The sequence below is a fragment of the Hermetia illucens genome, chromosome 4 (assembly GCF_905115235.1).
Source record: "Hermetia illucens chromosome 4, iHerIll2.2.curated.20191125, whole genome shotgun sequence".
Lineage (NCBI taxonomy): Eukaryota > Metazoa > Arthropoda > Insecta > Diptera > Stratiomyidae > Hermetia > Hermetia illucens.
Window position 1 is genome coordinate 65450227 of NC_051852.1, and position 16443 is coordinate 65466669.

Here is a 16443-nt window from a genome sequence, read left to right on the forward strand (position 1 = left end):
TTTGTGTCTCTGCTGGTGTTCATTAAGGAAGTGCCCTCTCACCACTTCTCTCTGCTCTTGTTATGATCACCGCCACACGGGACATCCAACGTCCAGTGCTTTATAAAGATGATGTTTCCTAGTATTTAATAGCAAAAACGATTTCGAGCGATTGTCAAAAAATGGTATGATCGCCTCATATAACAAGATCTTAGATTGAATCTGAATAAAATTGAATTTTTGGCGACCGATCCCCATAAAACAGACACAATCACCGTCAGCAGCAGTGACCTGCCGAGAACTAAGCGATTTAAATACCTCGGATCAACGCTATCAGCCAATAGAGAACTGCGTTATGAAATTGCTTTACGCATTGACGCAACCTGGATGAAGTGGCGTTCCACAACTGGTGTTCTTTGTGATCAACGTATCAACGAACATCTCATATCGAAAATTTACCGGAATGTCGTCCGTCCAGTCGCCCTCTATGGTTCTGAGTATTGGCCAACTATAAAAGACAACGAACGGCGTCTGGCGGCAGTGGAGTCGAAGATATTGTATTGGACTAGTGGCGTAACACCGTTTGATCACATCCGAAATGAGGATGTCCGCGATCGATATGAAGTTACACCGATCGTGGAAAACTACGAGAGAGGCGACTTCGATGATATAGTCATGTAATTCGCGCCAACGAGAATTCACTTGCCAAGATTGGTCTGAACATCGTAGTCGTTAGTGAGTGACTAAAAGGCCAGCCGAAACAACGGCGGCTTGATATGCTGGATGAGGATTTAAAAGCCTCGAGATTGCATCCAGATCAGGCATTTGATAGAGCCAAGTGGCGAAACCAATCAGGACGAGCCGACCCCGCTTGTGAACGGACAAATGCTGAAGAAAAAGAAGAAGAATTAAAAGGGTTGAACATTTAGAGAGGGAGAGGAGTCGTCGCAATTCATTTTTCTTTCTTCTTTTTCATTATTTTCTGTCTTTTGTTTAGCTTTTTTCGTTTATTTTTCTTTTCTATTGATTCGACCATTTTACCTTTTTTTTTCTATATATTTCGCTTCTGTTTTTTTTTTCCATTTTCGCTTTAAGCGTTACCTTTTGCACCTTATAATTTGACTTCTTTTTTTTGACTTCCTTTTGGTGGTTTCCAATTTTTTTTTTTTTTTAATTTTATTAACGACATGTCACATTGATGAGATCACGGGTCTCGCGACCTTTTTCGCCTTCCTTCCATGCTACCTCCAGGTCAATGGAGCTCTGCTGAGCATGACCTGCCAGCACGCCGTGACGACTGACGGTGGCATGAGGCGGCGAGGAGAGATCCTGTGGGTTGGGTTGATCCTTCCACGCGGGATGCTAGCGCGACGGACGCTTCACGAGTTGAAGGATTGGTTCGAGAGCAATTTGTTGCACTTCGAGACTCGAACCCGAACACGCGCTCAATGCATCAACCTGCTCAACATCAGCCTGCTTCAACTCGTGCAGTACATTTGGAGGACAGACGTGACTATGGACAGAGTTCAAGGCAATGTAACGGGAGGCGAAGCGGTGCTGGGTGGAGAGGTCAGAGGCCGGGAGAGTTAGAACAGTGAATTGAACGGTGGGGTGATTTACTTTTCCCCAAAATAGATATATTTCAAGATTTCGATTGAATAATTAGTGAAAAAAAGAATCAAATTCGTGACGAGGAAGTGGTTTGGTGAAAAAATTAAAAGGAGATTTTGAAAGGACGTGAACGGCACCTTCTTTCTCAAAATGGTTGGCCTAAAAATTTAATTTAAGCAGCAGCCCTGGCTTCTTTTCGTGCAAAAAAAAACCGCGCTCTGCCACCATTCCACAGAAAGCATTTTAAATCCGTAGATGGCAACTATATTTAGAAAATGCCCGTAAAAATTTCAGCGACAACACCGTTACAATATTCTCTTTGCAGCCGCTATTAAGCGAAATAACGAGAAGCAGAAAAGGGACGCAGAGAAGAGAAATAATCTGGTGGTGTAAAGAAACCTTTAGTCATTTTCTAACTCGGGTAGTCAACCGATTAGTCGTAATCATAAGTGGTACAAGTTCAAATTTATGTGCGACATATAACATGTTATAATAATGCCATAGTGAGAGCAAGTTGGTTGCCGACCAGGGGCTTCGCTCACAATTTTGAAGGTTTTTTGGTGTTCTTGTAGTCCGGAGTTGGACAGAAACGTTCAATCTTGCCTGGTAACCAGGTTCCTCGTCTATGGCTGCCGTTAGGGTAGACAAGTTTGACACTTTGTTGCGACACTAGTTGGGTCTGATATCAGTCAGAAGGTGTCCAAGAGGGGAAACAGTTTGAAGTTTGGGTCGAACGGTGAACATTCCGTCAGTTTTTGATCGTCTTGGCGTTGCCGAATCAGTTGGCGAACATACAGGATGTTCCATTAAATCACAGTGCATACAATACATACAATTACATAATGTATTTCCTAAATAATTACCTCCTAAAAATTCCGTTTTCACTACTACCTGCTGAAAAGGCAAAGGAACGTATCTCATCGCGTGCGCCTTCGTGCATTCTGGGAGGCTTGCGAGTGTCATACCGAACGTAGCTATGTGTTTGGCCGGCGACGGGTGCGGTGAATGACGTTCTATTTTGCTTGCGGGCGTTTAACTGTCAAAACGGGGGTCTTGAGGGCGTTAATATTTAGAAAATACTTTATGTATTTGGATGTATTCAAGTCAGTGTGATTTAATGAATTATTGTTTTTGTTCCGCAGCTGAATTGACATTTCTCCACAAAGTTTTTAAGTCACAACGCGAAGAGGATCCAAATCTAACATTACCATCGCGGTCAAAGTGAACGCTTCGGGAGGCTCGTGGGCCTCAGTGAAGTTTGAAGTATTGCTAACACTTGATCATTGGAAAATTTGTTGAATGTTCTGTTTGTTTAATTTTTATAGTTTGCTTATTGAGAAATACCTCACAGCTAACTCTACTTCAGAGCATTATTTTTTATCTATGTTTGATGATCAAATCAATATTAGGAAAGGACTCGTCTCTTACGGTTAACAATTCCGAAAGCGATTTATTATTAACGCGCTCCGAAGATTTATCTAGTGAGGGATGGAGGTATAGTTGCAGTGGTTACGTCCAGAAACATGACTTTGACCAGCAATCACAACAAAGGAAAGTGATGAGCGCTGGATCAATTTCAATCCGAGGACAAAAGTCTTCTTCGTCAAACAGCTTTAACTCCAATATGTTCAATGTTGATTTCACAACGTACACACCAACACATCAATGGACAAAAACTTTGGATTGCGCTGAATTTGTGGGAGCAAAGTGAGTAGAAACCTTATTTCTCATTATTTTATTTAGGTTTGTGTGAATAAGAGTGGAAGCTTCTTTTTAAGGTTTTGTGTAAAATGTAAGGCGGAAAACTTCAAAAGCGCCTGCCACACGGTTATGTTTTACCTACTGAAACCACCTCCTACTCTCCCTGCTGGACTCCCATTTAGTGTTACGTCGCGGATCTGGAACAGAATTTATTCTGCGCTCGTGTTAATATTCGTGTTTCCCTCGCGTTCATTCTTCCGGCACATTCCTTCCTGCTTAAGCTTTTTAGCGATGGCTGCAATCACCTTTTCGACTTCAGTTTATATACCCTTTGCTTTCACCAGGCGTTCCATTATATTTTCAGCTGTAAAGTGCTTCCCTTCCCTGGTTATAGCTTGCAATGCAGCCTTTGGTCTGCAAATCTCGGGCAATGAAAAAGAAGCTGGAATACCGCAGGCTCGCACTTCGGGTATGAAGGTTTTGTGTTAATCTTAGGTATGTGAAATTTTCTACGCACATTTTCCATTCATATATGGCTAAAAACTTCAACTATTCTATTTCAAACTACAAGAAATTAGTACATATTACATTACCTATTACCGAATACTGTATTCTATATGCAAAAAAGTATACATATGTCCATATAAAGTACATATATCGACGAATTGTTCTGATGACGTGTATGGACACGTTTTAGAATCCACGAAATTCACACAAAGTGTAAAAGTTTCACCTTCTATAACTTTGTTAATAATAATTGGATTTCCTTTAAACTTCTCAAAGTTATTTGTTATGCTATCCCTTATGCAAGCGCCAAATTATAGTTCTAGCATGAATGTAAGGGGGGTTTAAACCTAAATTCTAAAATATGCTAATATACTATTACTAACTTAGATAGGCAGATATCGGAACAGGAAGCATTTTGAGGCCTAGGTTTCATTTAGATACACCATTGTGATTTTTTTCAGAATTTTCGATTGGTCTTTCTCAGAACCTTCTGAGAACGAGGTCTGTTACACTTTTTGGTGGTCATATTTTGAGCCGTCATTCCGCTACTTTTCATTTGAAATGAAATATGGGACCAGCTTCAAAAAGTAACAATTGAGGCCTTTTATCTGATGCCCTACATGGCCACATTCTGTAAAAAAATTATGCACCCTCCATTCACATGTATGGGGAGCAATGCTTCTGCGTTCTCTGCAAATCTGCGAATCATCATGCCCAAATCGATACAGATATACTCGATAGCCTTCGAGTCCGCTCAAGAATTGAGTTAGGTCGAAACCTATTTTCGGATTCTGTGAGTCCAGCGGTTTTTCTGACTCGTCCCACTTCTCCTACCATTCCGCGACTATTTCAGTTCGTACGAACTGTCGCCCACCGGCAGGAGATTCTCCGCTGAGATACGCTCGATCGTAAAGTCGTTGTATTTCTTTCGCAAGAATCTCGATCGGGACCATTCCTGTTATCACTCAATCTGCTTCATTGGATATTGTTCTGTAAGCGCAACACGTTCGGAGTACACTTATGCAATACGCAGCTTCAATTTTTCACTTATCTGCTGTATCTTTCAGTGCATTTGCTCATACTGGAGCTGCATACAGTAGGATCGAATTGTCACTTTCCAAGTAAGGAGTCCACAGCTCGGCCTTTGGCCACTTATATTTGGTAACATTCCCGCAATCAGCGCTCCGGTGTTATATGCCTTGGTGCACCCTCCACATGCAATCTGAAGTTTAGCCTCCGGTCCATCATTGCGCCTAAGTATTTAAGCGCAGGCTTGGGATGAATTGGTTTTAATATTGATAACATAGACCTGCCTCAGCGCCTCTACCCTGCGGAGCAGCATGACCGAAAGCGGCAACAGGTGGCAATTGGCTCGTTTATATGCAATTCAAAACCCGCAAAGGGTATGAATTACAACGATCGAAATCGCATTTGTTTGAACCTACAACTGGTTAGAGCTAATAAAAATGAATTTTGTTTTGGGATGAGCTTGTCCTTAGCCCACCATCTACTTGATGGCGGGCTGCACATATTTGAGAAGCAACTTCTACTATTCAGTGCGCGGACTACTCTTTCGTGGGCGAGCGCCCAGTACTTTTAAAAATTTTAAATATTGGCTATACGGTTTCGATCGAAGAGCAGAGGTGATCTCATCAGACGCTGCCTCAACGCCTCTACCCTGCGGAGCAGCATGACCGAAAGCGGCAACAGGTGGCAATTGGCTCGTTTATATGCAATTCAAAACCCGCCAAGGGTATGGATTACAACAACCGAAATCGCATTTGTTTGAACCTACAACTGGTTAGAGCTAATAAATGTGCAGCCCGCCATCAAGTAGATGGTGGGCTAAGGACAAGCTCATCCCAAAACAAAATTCATAGACCAGTAGCTTCCTCCAAACTACAATTTTTATTCTGCAGATATATATTTCGGGAGCAACTTTCCACCTTCATCAGTACAAAGCTACCTTAGCTAGTAGTACAAAGCTACCTTAGCTTTGTACTAATGAAGGGGTAAAGTTGCTCCCGAAATATATATTTACATTGAAAAATAAAAATTTTAGTTTGGAGGAAGCTGCTGGTCTATCAATTTTAGGCTAAACTACAAATAGCAGACGATATTTAATCTCTCAGGATTTAATCTCATAGACTGCTTCATTTGCATAAATCTCTTCTTCGAGGAGGCGTGCAACAACCGTCACACCAATATCGTAAGCGAAACCAATGAAGACCACTGCAGTAGGAAGGTCTAGCGTCAGTACTCCGTTATACATAATAATAATCCTCCTTCTTCAAGGGATGTGGTGAATGCCTCGGCAAACATATTTGGAGCTATTTTTACTGCTGCCTTGAGAGCTTTACTGGGGATGGTATCCAAGCCAGGTACTTACATTCTGCGGCAAAAGATCCGTTACTATTCCATTGAGCAGAGAAGGGTAACAATTACAAACATGATGATCGGATTGAGTCACAAGCGAGCCGGCCCCGTTTGTGAACGGGACAAAGGCTGAAGAAAAAGAAAAAGAAGAAGAAACAGAGAAGGGTAAGAAATTGGTGGGCAGCGGTTGCCTTTGACTTTCGATATTATTGTCTTATAGGCGCCAGCCCAGGGGTCCGTGTCAGCTTCCTTGCACAGTCGCATGTAATTTCTTCCGAGCGTTTTTGTATTCTTCATCTAGCTGCTCGTATGTAGATCGATTTCTACTTCGCTGATTGCGCCTTCTGGCCTTGAGGCAGGTCTTGCGGCATTCTCCGATTTCAGAGTTCCACCAAAAGTTCGGAACTCGCTTCTGGGATACAACACACCTTGGAATGGGGGCGTCACATGCTCGTTGCAACTTTTCGCCGATTTGTAAAGTTTTATATTCTCCGCTTCCTTCAAGCGCTGTATTTTTCTACAGAACTTCTTTGAAAATCTCCTCGTCAAACTTATTAGCTGCCAACTTTTCAGCTCTAGTCCGGAACTACTTCATTTGTGTACCATGCATGATTTTAAAAATAATGGTGGTCGCTTTGTGTATATTCTTCACTGACATACCATTCGAAATCCTTAGCTAAAACATTCCTAACAAAAGTGACATCTATCACGGACTTCATTTCCTTCTTTCGGAAAGTGTTCACACATCCAGTGTTAGCAACTATAAGATTCAGAGGAGAAAGAGCTTCGAGTTATATATGTCGTCTTGCGTTCGTTTCTCGGCTGCCTCATTCTTCAGCCCATCGTCAGCCACTATCTTAGGGGTATGGTAGTTTGCATCCAATGCTAGCCTCTCCACCAAAGAGTGGAACTCCTCTTTCGTGGAGCTTGGTGCCGCATAGCAGCTGTAAACAGATATTCCGCTTATTTTTGCTCTAGTGAAGCCACTCTCGCGAATCTTCGTGGTTCCTTCCTGGCTCGATTTCCGCTGTCTAGATTTTTGTACTGCTCGCAGATAATAGCAACGTCGATTTTTTTCCAATACCTTCTGGGAGAGCAGATCCTCAGCCACTTGGCAATGCTTCAGGTTTAGCTGCAGGAACCTTCCTAAAGACCGGACATGTGCTGCTGCTTGTGATATGGCACTGTCAATGTCGTTTATTTGCCTGCAGAACAGACAATTGGGTCTTTCTTCTGAGACTTGCAATGTGGCCTGTTTTTCTTCATTTCTGACACATTAGGTCCGATTATCTTGTTCGCTAGTACATTTTTTTCACCACCTGCCTAAATTCCAAACACCTGAAGCACCTTCTCAGAGTTATCTGCTCTCGTAGTCCGCAGACGATCCAACTAATCCGAACTTTACTGGCAGTGATAGCTCTTTTGGCCACTTCGAGTGTTAGACTTATGGTCGCAGTTTGTGTGCCGCCATATGCCTTCCTTAGCTGTAGAATGTCTCACTTCTGGACCGACGGTATTCCTAGCTGCGATCGTAAGGCTTGGCAAATTTCTTCCTTCGTTGTAATCTCGTCGAAGTCATTACACTCAATAACCACAGGATTTTTGCTTAGCTGTCTGTCTGTCCGTCACACGCATTTTTCTCGAAGACATCTATAGGGAATGACCCCAAATTTGGTGAAAAGGTGGAAACTGTGATCGCTCACATATGCGGTAAGTTATATCCTTCTACGTCGAATTTTCATCAAATATAGTCATGTGGGACATCAAATGAAAGGTTTTGGTTAGTACTTTCCGAAGCTTATTTTTATTATCAACTGGAACGGGAGGGAGTGCGGGGTGTCGAAAATAAACATTTCTTTGACGGACCAATTCTCAGCAACTAACTAACCGAAAAATCTGAAAAAAATCAGGAGGCTGCCACTATATAGTGCCTAGGCTCCGAAATAACCTCCATACCGATATCTGTTCAAATAAAGTTAATAATAGCATATTACTATAATTTTTAGTAATTGACTGCAATTCCTAATTAAGTTCATTCTAGAATAATGAAATTTTGCACCAATAGAGCATGATCCTATCAAGTTTGATAAAATCGCACTATTACTAACAAGGTTATAACAGGTCAAAGTTGCCGTTTCTGTGCAAATTTAAGACTTTGATTGTCATTATTACGCGAAAGTGGATATTCTCACAGAATATATGCATATATTTCGTGCTAGGTTCTAATGGGACAAATGTCCACTAAAATGGCTTTATAAAAGAAATACACAAAGCCTTTCATACTTGAAGCGTCCAGCCGCAGCATTGGGTCGGCTTCTCTACTGTAGCTTTTTCACCTTAGTCCAAGTGGAACCTGGAATACAATTACCGTCTTTTGCCGTAGCGGTTGGTAGTCTTTCGTGTGATTGCTTACTTATTTGCGTGGAGGCGTTCCATTAGACTCAGTTTTTTACGGAGCTTCGGAGTTTTGTTTGTGTCCAGTTTACGTACTACAGTGTTGCAGTTTCTCCCAATTTTTTACTTTCACTATTTTCTTTTAATCCCTCTCGTACTTTAAGATACGGAGCTCTAATAACCCGCACCTGGTCTTTAAATGCGTGATGGACATTATGTCGGGCATTGACACACTACATTAGATTTTTTATCATCGGCCCTAGCTTTGCTGTCCCCTCAGGCTCACTACTCGCATCCTTCACTGAGGTGCGTTGGCTACTTTTGTCAGCATTATCAGGCTTTGCTGTCGGGAATCGTATTATTTTATTACGCCTCTCAAATGGGTCGCTTCCAATATTTTTCAGTGGCGTCTTCCCGCCGGCACCCTTCCTAAGGGAAACCAGGCTGGATATCGTGTCGCCATACGACATTCAGACGGATGTCTATTCTTCGGGTTGGTTATATTCACCTTCCATTGTTTGTTCAAATCTACGTCTACTCATCAAATCAAGCTAGTTATCTACAGTTACACTACATTCCATGGTTTTTATGAAAATAGTTGCAATTTTTTGACGAACAGAAGATTTCATTTATAATTTACTTTTCGCTTTGAGTGAGATTTAAACACAGGGTGGAAATCGATTTGCGAGAATGAATGTCAGCGTAAGTTATACGTAGCACTATGCGAACAAAAACCCAAGATTGAAGGTATTGATTTTAATCAATATAGTTCCGATTTAACTGGAGCTCGAACCTGAGACCTGGTGATTTACGGGCACACACGCTTGCACCGCTCTACGTAAACCACTGTCTTCAGCTTCTTTTTAAGGTTTTGTGTGAAACAAAACCTTATTAGAATCGAGTCGGTGTCTGTCTGTCTGTCCGTCTGTCTTTTTTTTTATTCGGAAACGGCTGGACTAATTGTCATGAAAACTGGTGAAAGTATGTAATCTGGGGTTCCCTTTACATGCAGTAAGGGACGCCATTTTGTATTAAGTTTAAGGGGGCTCTCCATACATGTGAATGGAGTGTGGACATTTTTTTTTCACAGAATGTAGCCATGTGGTTCAATATTTGATATTGGGTGAAACATAAGGGAATGAGGGCTCAAAATATGACCCCCAAAAAGTGTAAAAGGTCTCATTCTCAGAACAGTGGTATAGCTATGCGGGTTCTGCGCAAAAATCCCATGTATTTTTAAAGGGGGTTCCGATTTTACTTTTTCCGCCATCTTGGATTTTTGGGGTGACGTCACAAGTTTTCCTAACGAATTGCATAATATGCGGGGTTATTAATAATTAAAAACCTCTTTACATAATATTGCATTATATTGTGAAATAGCTTGTGAAGATCTTTGCTCTCTATGGATATTGGCAGTGATTTTTCACCTCAATAGATGGCGCTGGCTCGGTTAATGATATGTAAAACCTTAATGTAGAGGGATTGAGTTCGAATTGGTTCTGTGTTAAAATATTGATATTTAAATTTCTATTACTGCCCTACTTAAGTTAGATTAATAAGCTTCTTAAAGAGTGTTCTTGAGACCCATGTATATAAATGCTTTATTATAATGTGAATAACACATCATCAATTATAAAGACATATCTTCTCTTAATTCACCTTTTTATTTGAGTGAAATTATGCGGTGTTTCCAACGATTAATTATTTGAAATAATAAAAACTTGTTTCCTTATCGTTGGTGTGAATATTTATTCTTGCAAATACCGATATTAGCGAGAGTGTCTACTGATACCAATTAATGATAAAAACAACTATCAAGACCATATTCCCAGTAATATAGGTTATTATGTTAAGTATTCGTATGATCAAAATTTATCTTTCTACAAGAGTTATCGTGGGAAGGATTGCATAAAGTGGTTTATTAATGAATTAAAAAAATTGCTGAATATCTACAGTCGATTTTCCTTTCTCCTCTTCCATTGATTGAGTTAACTGTAGAAGAAACCAGTAATTTTAAAAATGCTTGCAAATGTCATATATCAGAAAAATTGTTTTCCACAAACGATATTACATAAAGTGTAAGATCACTGTCATCTTACAGGTAAATACCGAAGTGCAGCCCATAATGCATGCAACATTAATTTTAAAGATTCACATACAATTCCAGTTATTTTTCACAATCTTAGCGGCTACGATTCCCATTTCATCATTGAGAATTTAGCTTCTGGGTTAAGAGGTCGCACTGATCCACTTCCTATAAGTAAAGAGCGATATATTTTATTCACAAAACATTTGGAAGGATACCTAATTAAGTTCCGTTTTATTGATTCTTTCAGATTCATGGCAAATAGTCTGGATACATTAGCATCCTACCTAACCGTGTTTCCTATTTTAAAGTCTCAATTCACAGATCTTACAGAAGATAAATTTAATCTCATAACTCGCAAACTTTTGTACCAATATGACTATTTTAACTTTGTCAATAAATTCACAGAAACAGCAATCCCTGATTTTTTCCCAGTTTTATAACAAATTAAATGACGAAAGTTTAAGTCACAAAGATTATGTGCACACCTATAGAATTGGGGAGAAAATTTGAATAAAAAATCTGGACGAATACTCTGATTTGTATTTAAAAATTGATGTTCTTCTGGCGGATGTTTTTGAAGAATTTCGTTCAAATTGTCATAATACATACGGTCTTGACCCAGCTCACTACTTCACACTTCCTGGTTAAACCTGGGATGAAATGCTCAAATGTACTGATGTTAATTTAGAATTATTGACTGATGTAGATATATTAATGTTTTTTTGAACGCGGTATTAGAGGAGGACTTAGTGAATGTTCAAAACGTTATTCAAAGGCAAACAATAAATATATGTGCGATTACGATTCAACTAAGCCGTATAAATTCTTGATTTATAATGATATTAATAATCAATATGGGTGGGCAATGTGTCAATTTCTACCATAAAATAGTTTTGAGTGGCTGGAAAATCCAGCAGATTTTAAAGTAGAAGATGTGTCTGATGAGTCACCTATTGGCTATATCCTTGAAGTAGATCAGGAATATCCGAAAGAATTACATGATCTACAAAATCAACTCCCCTTCTGCCCAGAACGCAGTGTATTGCCTGGATCAAAAGAAGAAAAATTGTTGGCTACTTTAAAAGATAAAGTTAAATATATCATCCATTATCGAAACTTGTTGCATGGTCTAACCCTTACTAAAATTCACAGAGTTCTCAGTTTTAGGCAGTCTCCTTGGCTCAAACCGTACATTGAACTCAACACACGACTTCGAACTTTATCAAAAAATGACTTTGAAAAACATTTGTTTAAACTGATGAACAATGCTGTGTTTGGCAAAATAATGGAAAACGTTCGTAAACAAAGCATTGTGAAACTAGTAACCCAATGGCCGGGTCGGTATGGAGCAGAGTCGCTAATTGCAAAGCCTGGATTTAAAGCGTCAACTGTTTTTAATGAGAACCTTGTAGCCATTGAACTGAATAAATCTGAAATTTACTTCAATAAGCCGATATATGTAGGCATGTGTATTTTGGATTGGACAAAAACCACTAGATATAATTTCCACTATAATTATATGATTCCTGAATTTGGTTTCAACTGTACATTGTGTTATACGGATACAGATTCCCTTATATATGAGACAAAAAACAAAAAGGTATTGGGCCTTATGAAAGATGAGAATAAAGGGGAAAATTATGACCGAATTCGTTCGTTTACGCTCAAAAATGTATGCAATTCGCGTGGCGGGTAAAGATAAAATGAAAAAATCTAAAGGTATTAGGTCAAATTGTAAAAAATAGATTATCATTCGATGATTTTGTAGACTGTTTAAAAAACAACACTCGAAAAGAAGTAAATCAAAATCTCATACAATCTCAGAAACATAAGGTGAGTTCAGTAAGACAACTCAAAATTGCCCTGAGCGCTAATGATGATAAGAGGTACATAATAAAAGATACTTTCGAAACTCTTCCATGGGGTCATCATAGTATTATGGATGTAGATATAAGTGATAACGTAGCAAATAAGGAAATAATGTAAACTATTCTATGGATTAGAATGTTCTTTTAAATTTAAAATATGAATTATATCCACTATTGTAATATACTTAATTAATTCAATAAATAAATTCCTTACTTTAAAATATTGGTTTTCTTGCTTTAAAGTTTCATTTACCCTTCACTTCTTTCAACCGATATTGAATAAGTATCAATTTTTCCTTTCTCAAATTATCAATTGGATATAGCACCGAGGCACCAAGAAGACGGAAAATGGAAAATCGGAACCCCCCTTACAAATATTGGATTGGGGAAAAAGTAATGTTGTATATGTGATCGAATTTTAACGCTTTATTTAACATACTTAGAATTATCCGATTTAAGTCAAATATGCGCCGTTTTGTTCGCAAACTTTTTGGTAAAGGAGTTGCCTTCCCCCTCTTATAAAACCTCCCTCCTTGTTTGCAAAAAACTCAGACAGCCAGTTTTCGCAAGCCTCTTTTGAGGCGAACTGCTCAATCTTCTGGTCAATCGCCTGTTTCAAAAGGTCGAGTTGCTCGCAGTAGAGAACCGAATTGAGGGTCTGGCCATAGTTGAGCAACTCATAGTGGATGACCAAACACACAGCAAAACCTTCCTGGTCATCAATCCGGGCTTGGCGATGGTTTGGGCCGGCCCGCTGTGCTTCGACCACGATCTTTTTCGCTTGAGATTTTCGTACGTGATCCACTTTTCATCACCAGTCACCATCCGCTTCAAAAATGGTTCGAATTCGTTCCGTTTCAGCAGTGCATCGCAGGCGTTGATTCGGTTCAAGAGTTTTTTCCGTCAACTCGGCACCCAAACATCCAGCTTTTTCTGGAATCCAGTTCTAGGAGGTAAAACTTTACCATTTTTTGTGAATTTCGTGCACTCTACAACCTGCATGACGTCATCATCATATAATCAATTCGTTAATGCCACAACGAAATGAGTTCTTATGAATGGGGTCGGAAAGAATTATTTTGTTTTAGTTTTTTAGTCATTTGTATATGAATATCAATTACTCCAACCAGACATGTGTGTATGTATGTATATAGTATATGCGTGCTAATGAACTTGACGGGTAGTGCCTGATTCAGATAGATATGAGACGTAAATCGGAAATATGGGTCGACCAATTTATATGCGTGCATATATGTGTACAGTATTCGGAAATAGGCAGTTTGTTTGTTTAGGGTGAGCGTAATATCTATGGCTGTAATATGTACTATGTTTTGTAGTTTAGAAAAATATGAAGGATTATGTTGGATTTGTAGTTATATAGGGATAGAAAAATGTGCGTTGAGGTTTCTTACATAAGATGAACACTTCTTTTTCTTCAGCCTTTGTCCCGTTTACAAGCGGGGTCGGCTCGTCGTAATGGGTTTCGCCATTTGGCTCTATCGAATGCCTGATCTGGGTGCAATCTCGAGGCTTTCAAATCCCCATCCAGCGTATCAAGCCACCGTTGCTTAGGTCTGCCTTTTGGTCGTTTACCATCGACTTCGATGTTCAGACCAATCTTTGCAAGTGAATTCTCGTTTGCACGAATTGCATGACCATACCATCGAAGACGCCTCTCTCGCAACTTTTCCACGATCGGGGCAACCCCATAACGATCGCGGATATCCTCATTTCGGATGTGATCTAAACGTGTGACGCCACTAGTCCAACGTAGCATCTTCGTCTCCGTTACCGCGAGACGCCGTTCATTGTCTTTTATGGTCGGCCAACACTCAGAACCATAGAGAGCGACTGGACGGATGACATTGCGGTAAATTTTAGATTTGAGACGTTCGTTGATACGTCGATCACAAAGGACACCAGTTGTGGAACGCCACTTCATCCAGGTTGCGTATGCGTGAAGCAATTTCATAACGCAGTTCTCCATTGGCTGATAGCGTTGACCCGAGGTATTTAAATCGCTCAGTTCTGGGCAGATCACTGCCGCTGACAGTGATTGTGCCTGTTTCATGGGGATCGGTCGTCAAAAATTCAGTTTTGTTTACATTCAATCTGAGACCGTGTTGCATGAGGCGATCATTCCATTTTTGAACAAGTTGCTCGAGATCATTTTTGCTATCAGATGCTAGGAAAACATCATATGCATAAAGCAGTGTGTAGGGCGCTGGACGTTGGATATCCCGTGTGACGGTGTCCATAACAAGGACAAAGAGGAGTGGTGAGAGGGCACTTCCTTGATGAACTCCAACAGAGACACGAAGCGGCTTTGATACACCCGCCATACTTCGAACTTTACTTTTCGGATCGTGGTAGAGCAATTGAACCCAGCACACGAGTTCTTCTGGCACGAAGTGTTGTCGTAAAGCATACCAGATGAGTTCGTGTGGTACACGGTCAAACGCTTTCTCTAGATCCAGAAAGGCAATGTAAAGAGGGCGATGCTTCTCACGGTGTTTCTCCATGAGTAACCGCGCAGCGTGTATTGCGTCAGTAGTTCGGCAGTTCTTGACAAATCCGGCTTGATTCACGGTTATTTCAATGATTTCGCGAATACGGTTGTCAAGAATGCGTTCAGAAATCTTCATGGTATGGGAAAGTAACCGGATCGGACGGTAATTTGAACATTCTGCTGGGCTACCTTTCTTTTTCCATATTGGAACAGTGGTACTTTCTTGCCAGTCAGATGGTGTTCTTCCTTCCTGAATAACCCGGTTAAAGAATTCACTGAGCCACAGTGTTGGGTCCCAGCTCTACGCTTTCCAGAGCTCAGATGCGATGTCGTCAGGTCCTGTCGCTTTCCCCGATTTCATTTGTTTTATTGCCTCCTCGACTTCAGTTGCGCTGACTGGTGGAACTGCTCCAAATGTCGGCAATGATTGTGGAAGTGGAGGATGAGCAAATTCTTACATAAGATGAACACAAAACCTTTATACCCGAAGCGCGAGCTTCCGGTATTCCGCAACACATTCAGTGAACGGCAAGTTAATATTCAGCTCAATACAGAGGGCAAACAAAGGGAAAGAAAAGTGGAATTATTATTGGAGAATGAATGATAAATTTTTCAAAGGTACTCAGTCAATTGTACACGTTTGTCACTTTCAGTTAATCACCAATTTCCACGGTTTTTTTGTATTTTGTTTCGCTCACTGCTTCCAGAATTTGCTATTAATCACCAAATAGACCTGCGTGCTTTAAATATCTCAGTCGACTGTTGCTGTCTGTCGGTCCGCCACATGCATTTTCTTGGGGGCAGTTATAGCGATTCACACCAAATTTCGTGGAAAGGTGAGAACTTTGAAAGTAATTATTTCTTTAACGGACCCATTCTCAGAAACTACTCAACCCAAAAATCTGAATCTGAATCAGGAGGTGGCCACTATATATCTTTTCAAATAAAATTAATATACTATGACTATAAAATTTAGTAATTGACTGCACAATGGGTGCCGCATTTGTTAACAAGGGAACAGAAACACAGCTCATCAACATTTAGAGCGTTTTCGATGAGACTTGGGACTATTAGCATGATCCTGAATCAAAACAAGAGGCAAAGAGTGGAGTGAACCTGGTTCTTCGGCTCCGAAACGAGTTCGTGTCCAGAAATCGGCCAAGAAGGTATTAGCATTAGTTTTCTGGAATGCGAAAAGAATTTTGTTTGTGGATTACTTTCAAACTGGTAAAACAACAAATTCTGAATATTAATGTAATCTTTTAAATCAGTTAAAGGGAAAAAAACCAGGTTTGGAGAAGGAAAAAAATACATTTCATCAGGACAATGCACCGTGTCACAAGAATGTTTTGACAATGGCTAAAATTCATGAATTCAAGTTCAAATTGCTGGAACACAGCACAGTATTC

At 40.2% G+C, this 16443-nt stretch overlaps 1 protein-coding gene across 4 annotated transcripts in view; it reads left to right on the forward strand.

The window, feature by feature from the left end:
- The first annotated feature begins 2668 nt into the window (after positions 1-2668).
- Positions 2669-16443, forward strand: part of LOC119653882 (leucine-zipper-like transcriptional regulator 1 homolog) — a 195560-nt gene continuing 181785 nt past the window's right edge. For all 4 annotated transcript variants that reach the window (XR_005249773.1, XR_005249772.1, XM_038058998.1 and 1 more), the window contains exons 1-2: positions 2669-2693; positions 2916-3297. Coding sequence is in view for 2 of the 4 variants with exons in the window: in XM_038058998.1 (XP_037914926.1) it covers positions 2684-2693; positions 2916-3297 (392 nt within the window). In the remaining 2 variants the exon portion in view is untranslated. The remainder of the gene's footprint in view (positions 2694-2915; positions 3298-16443) is intronic.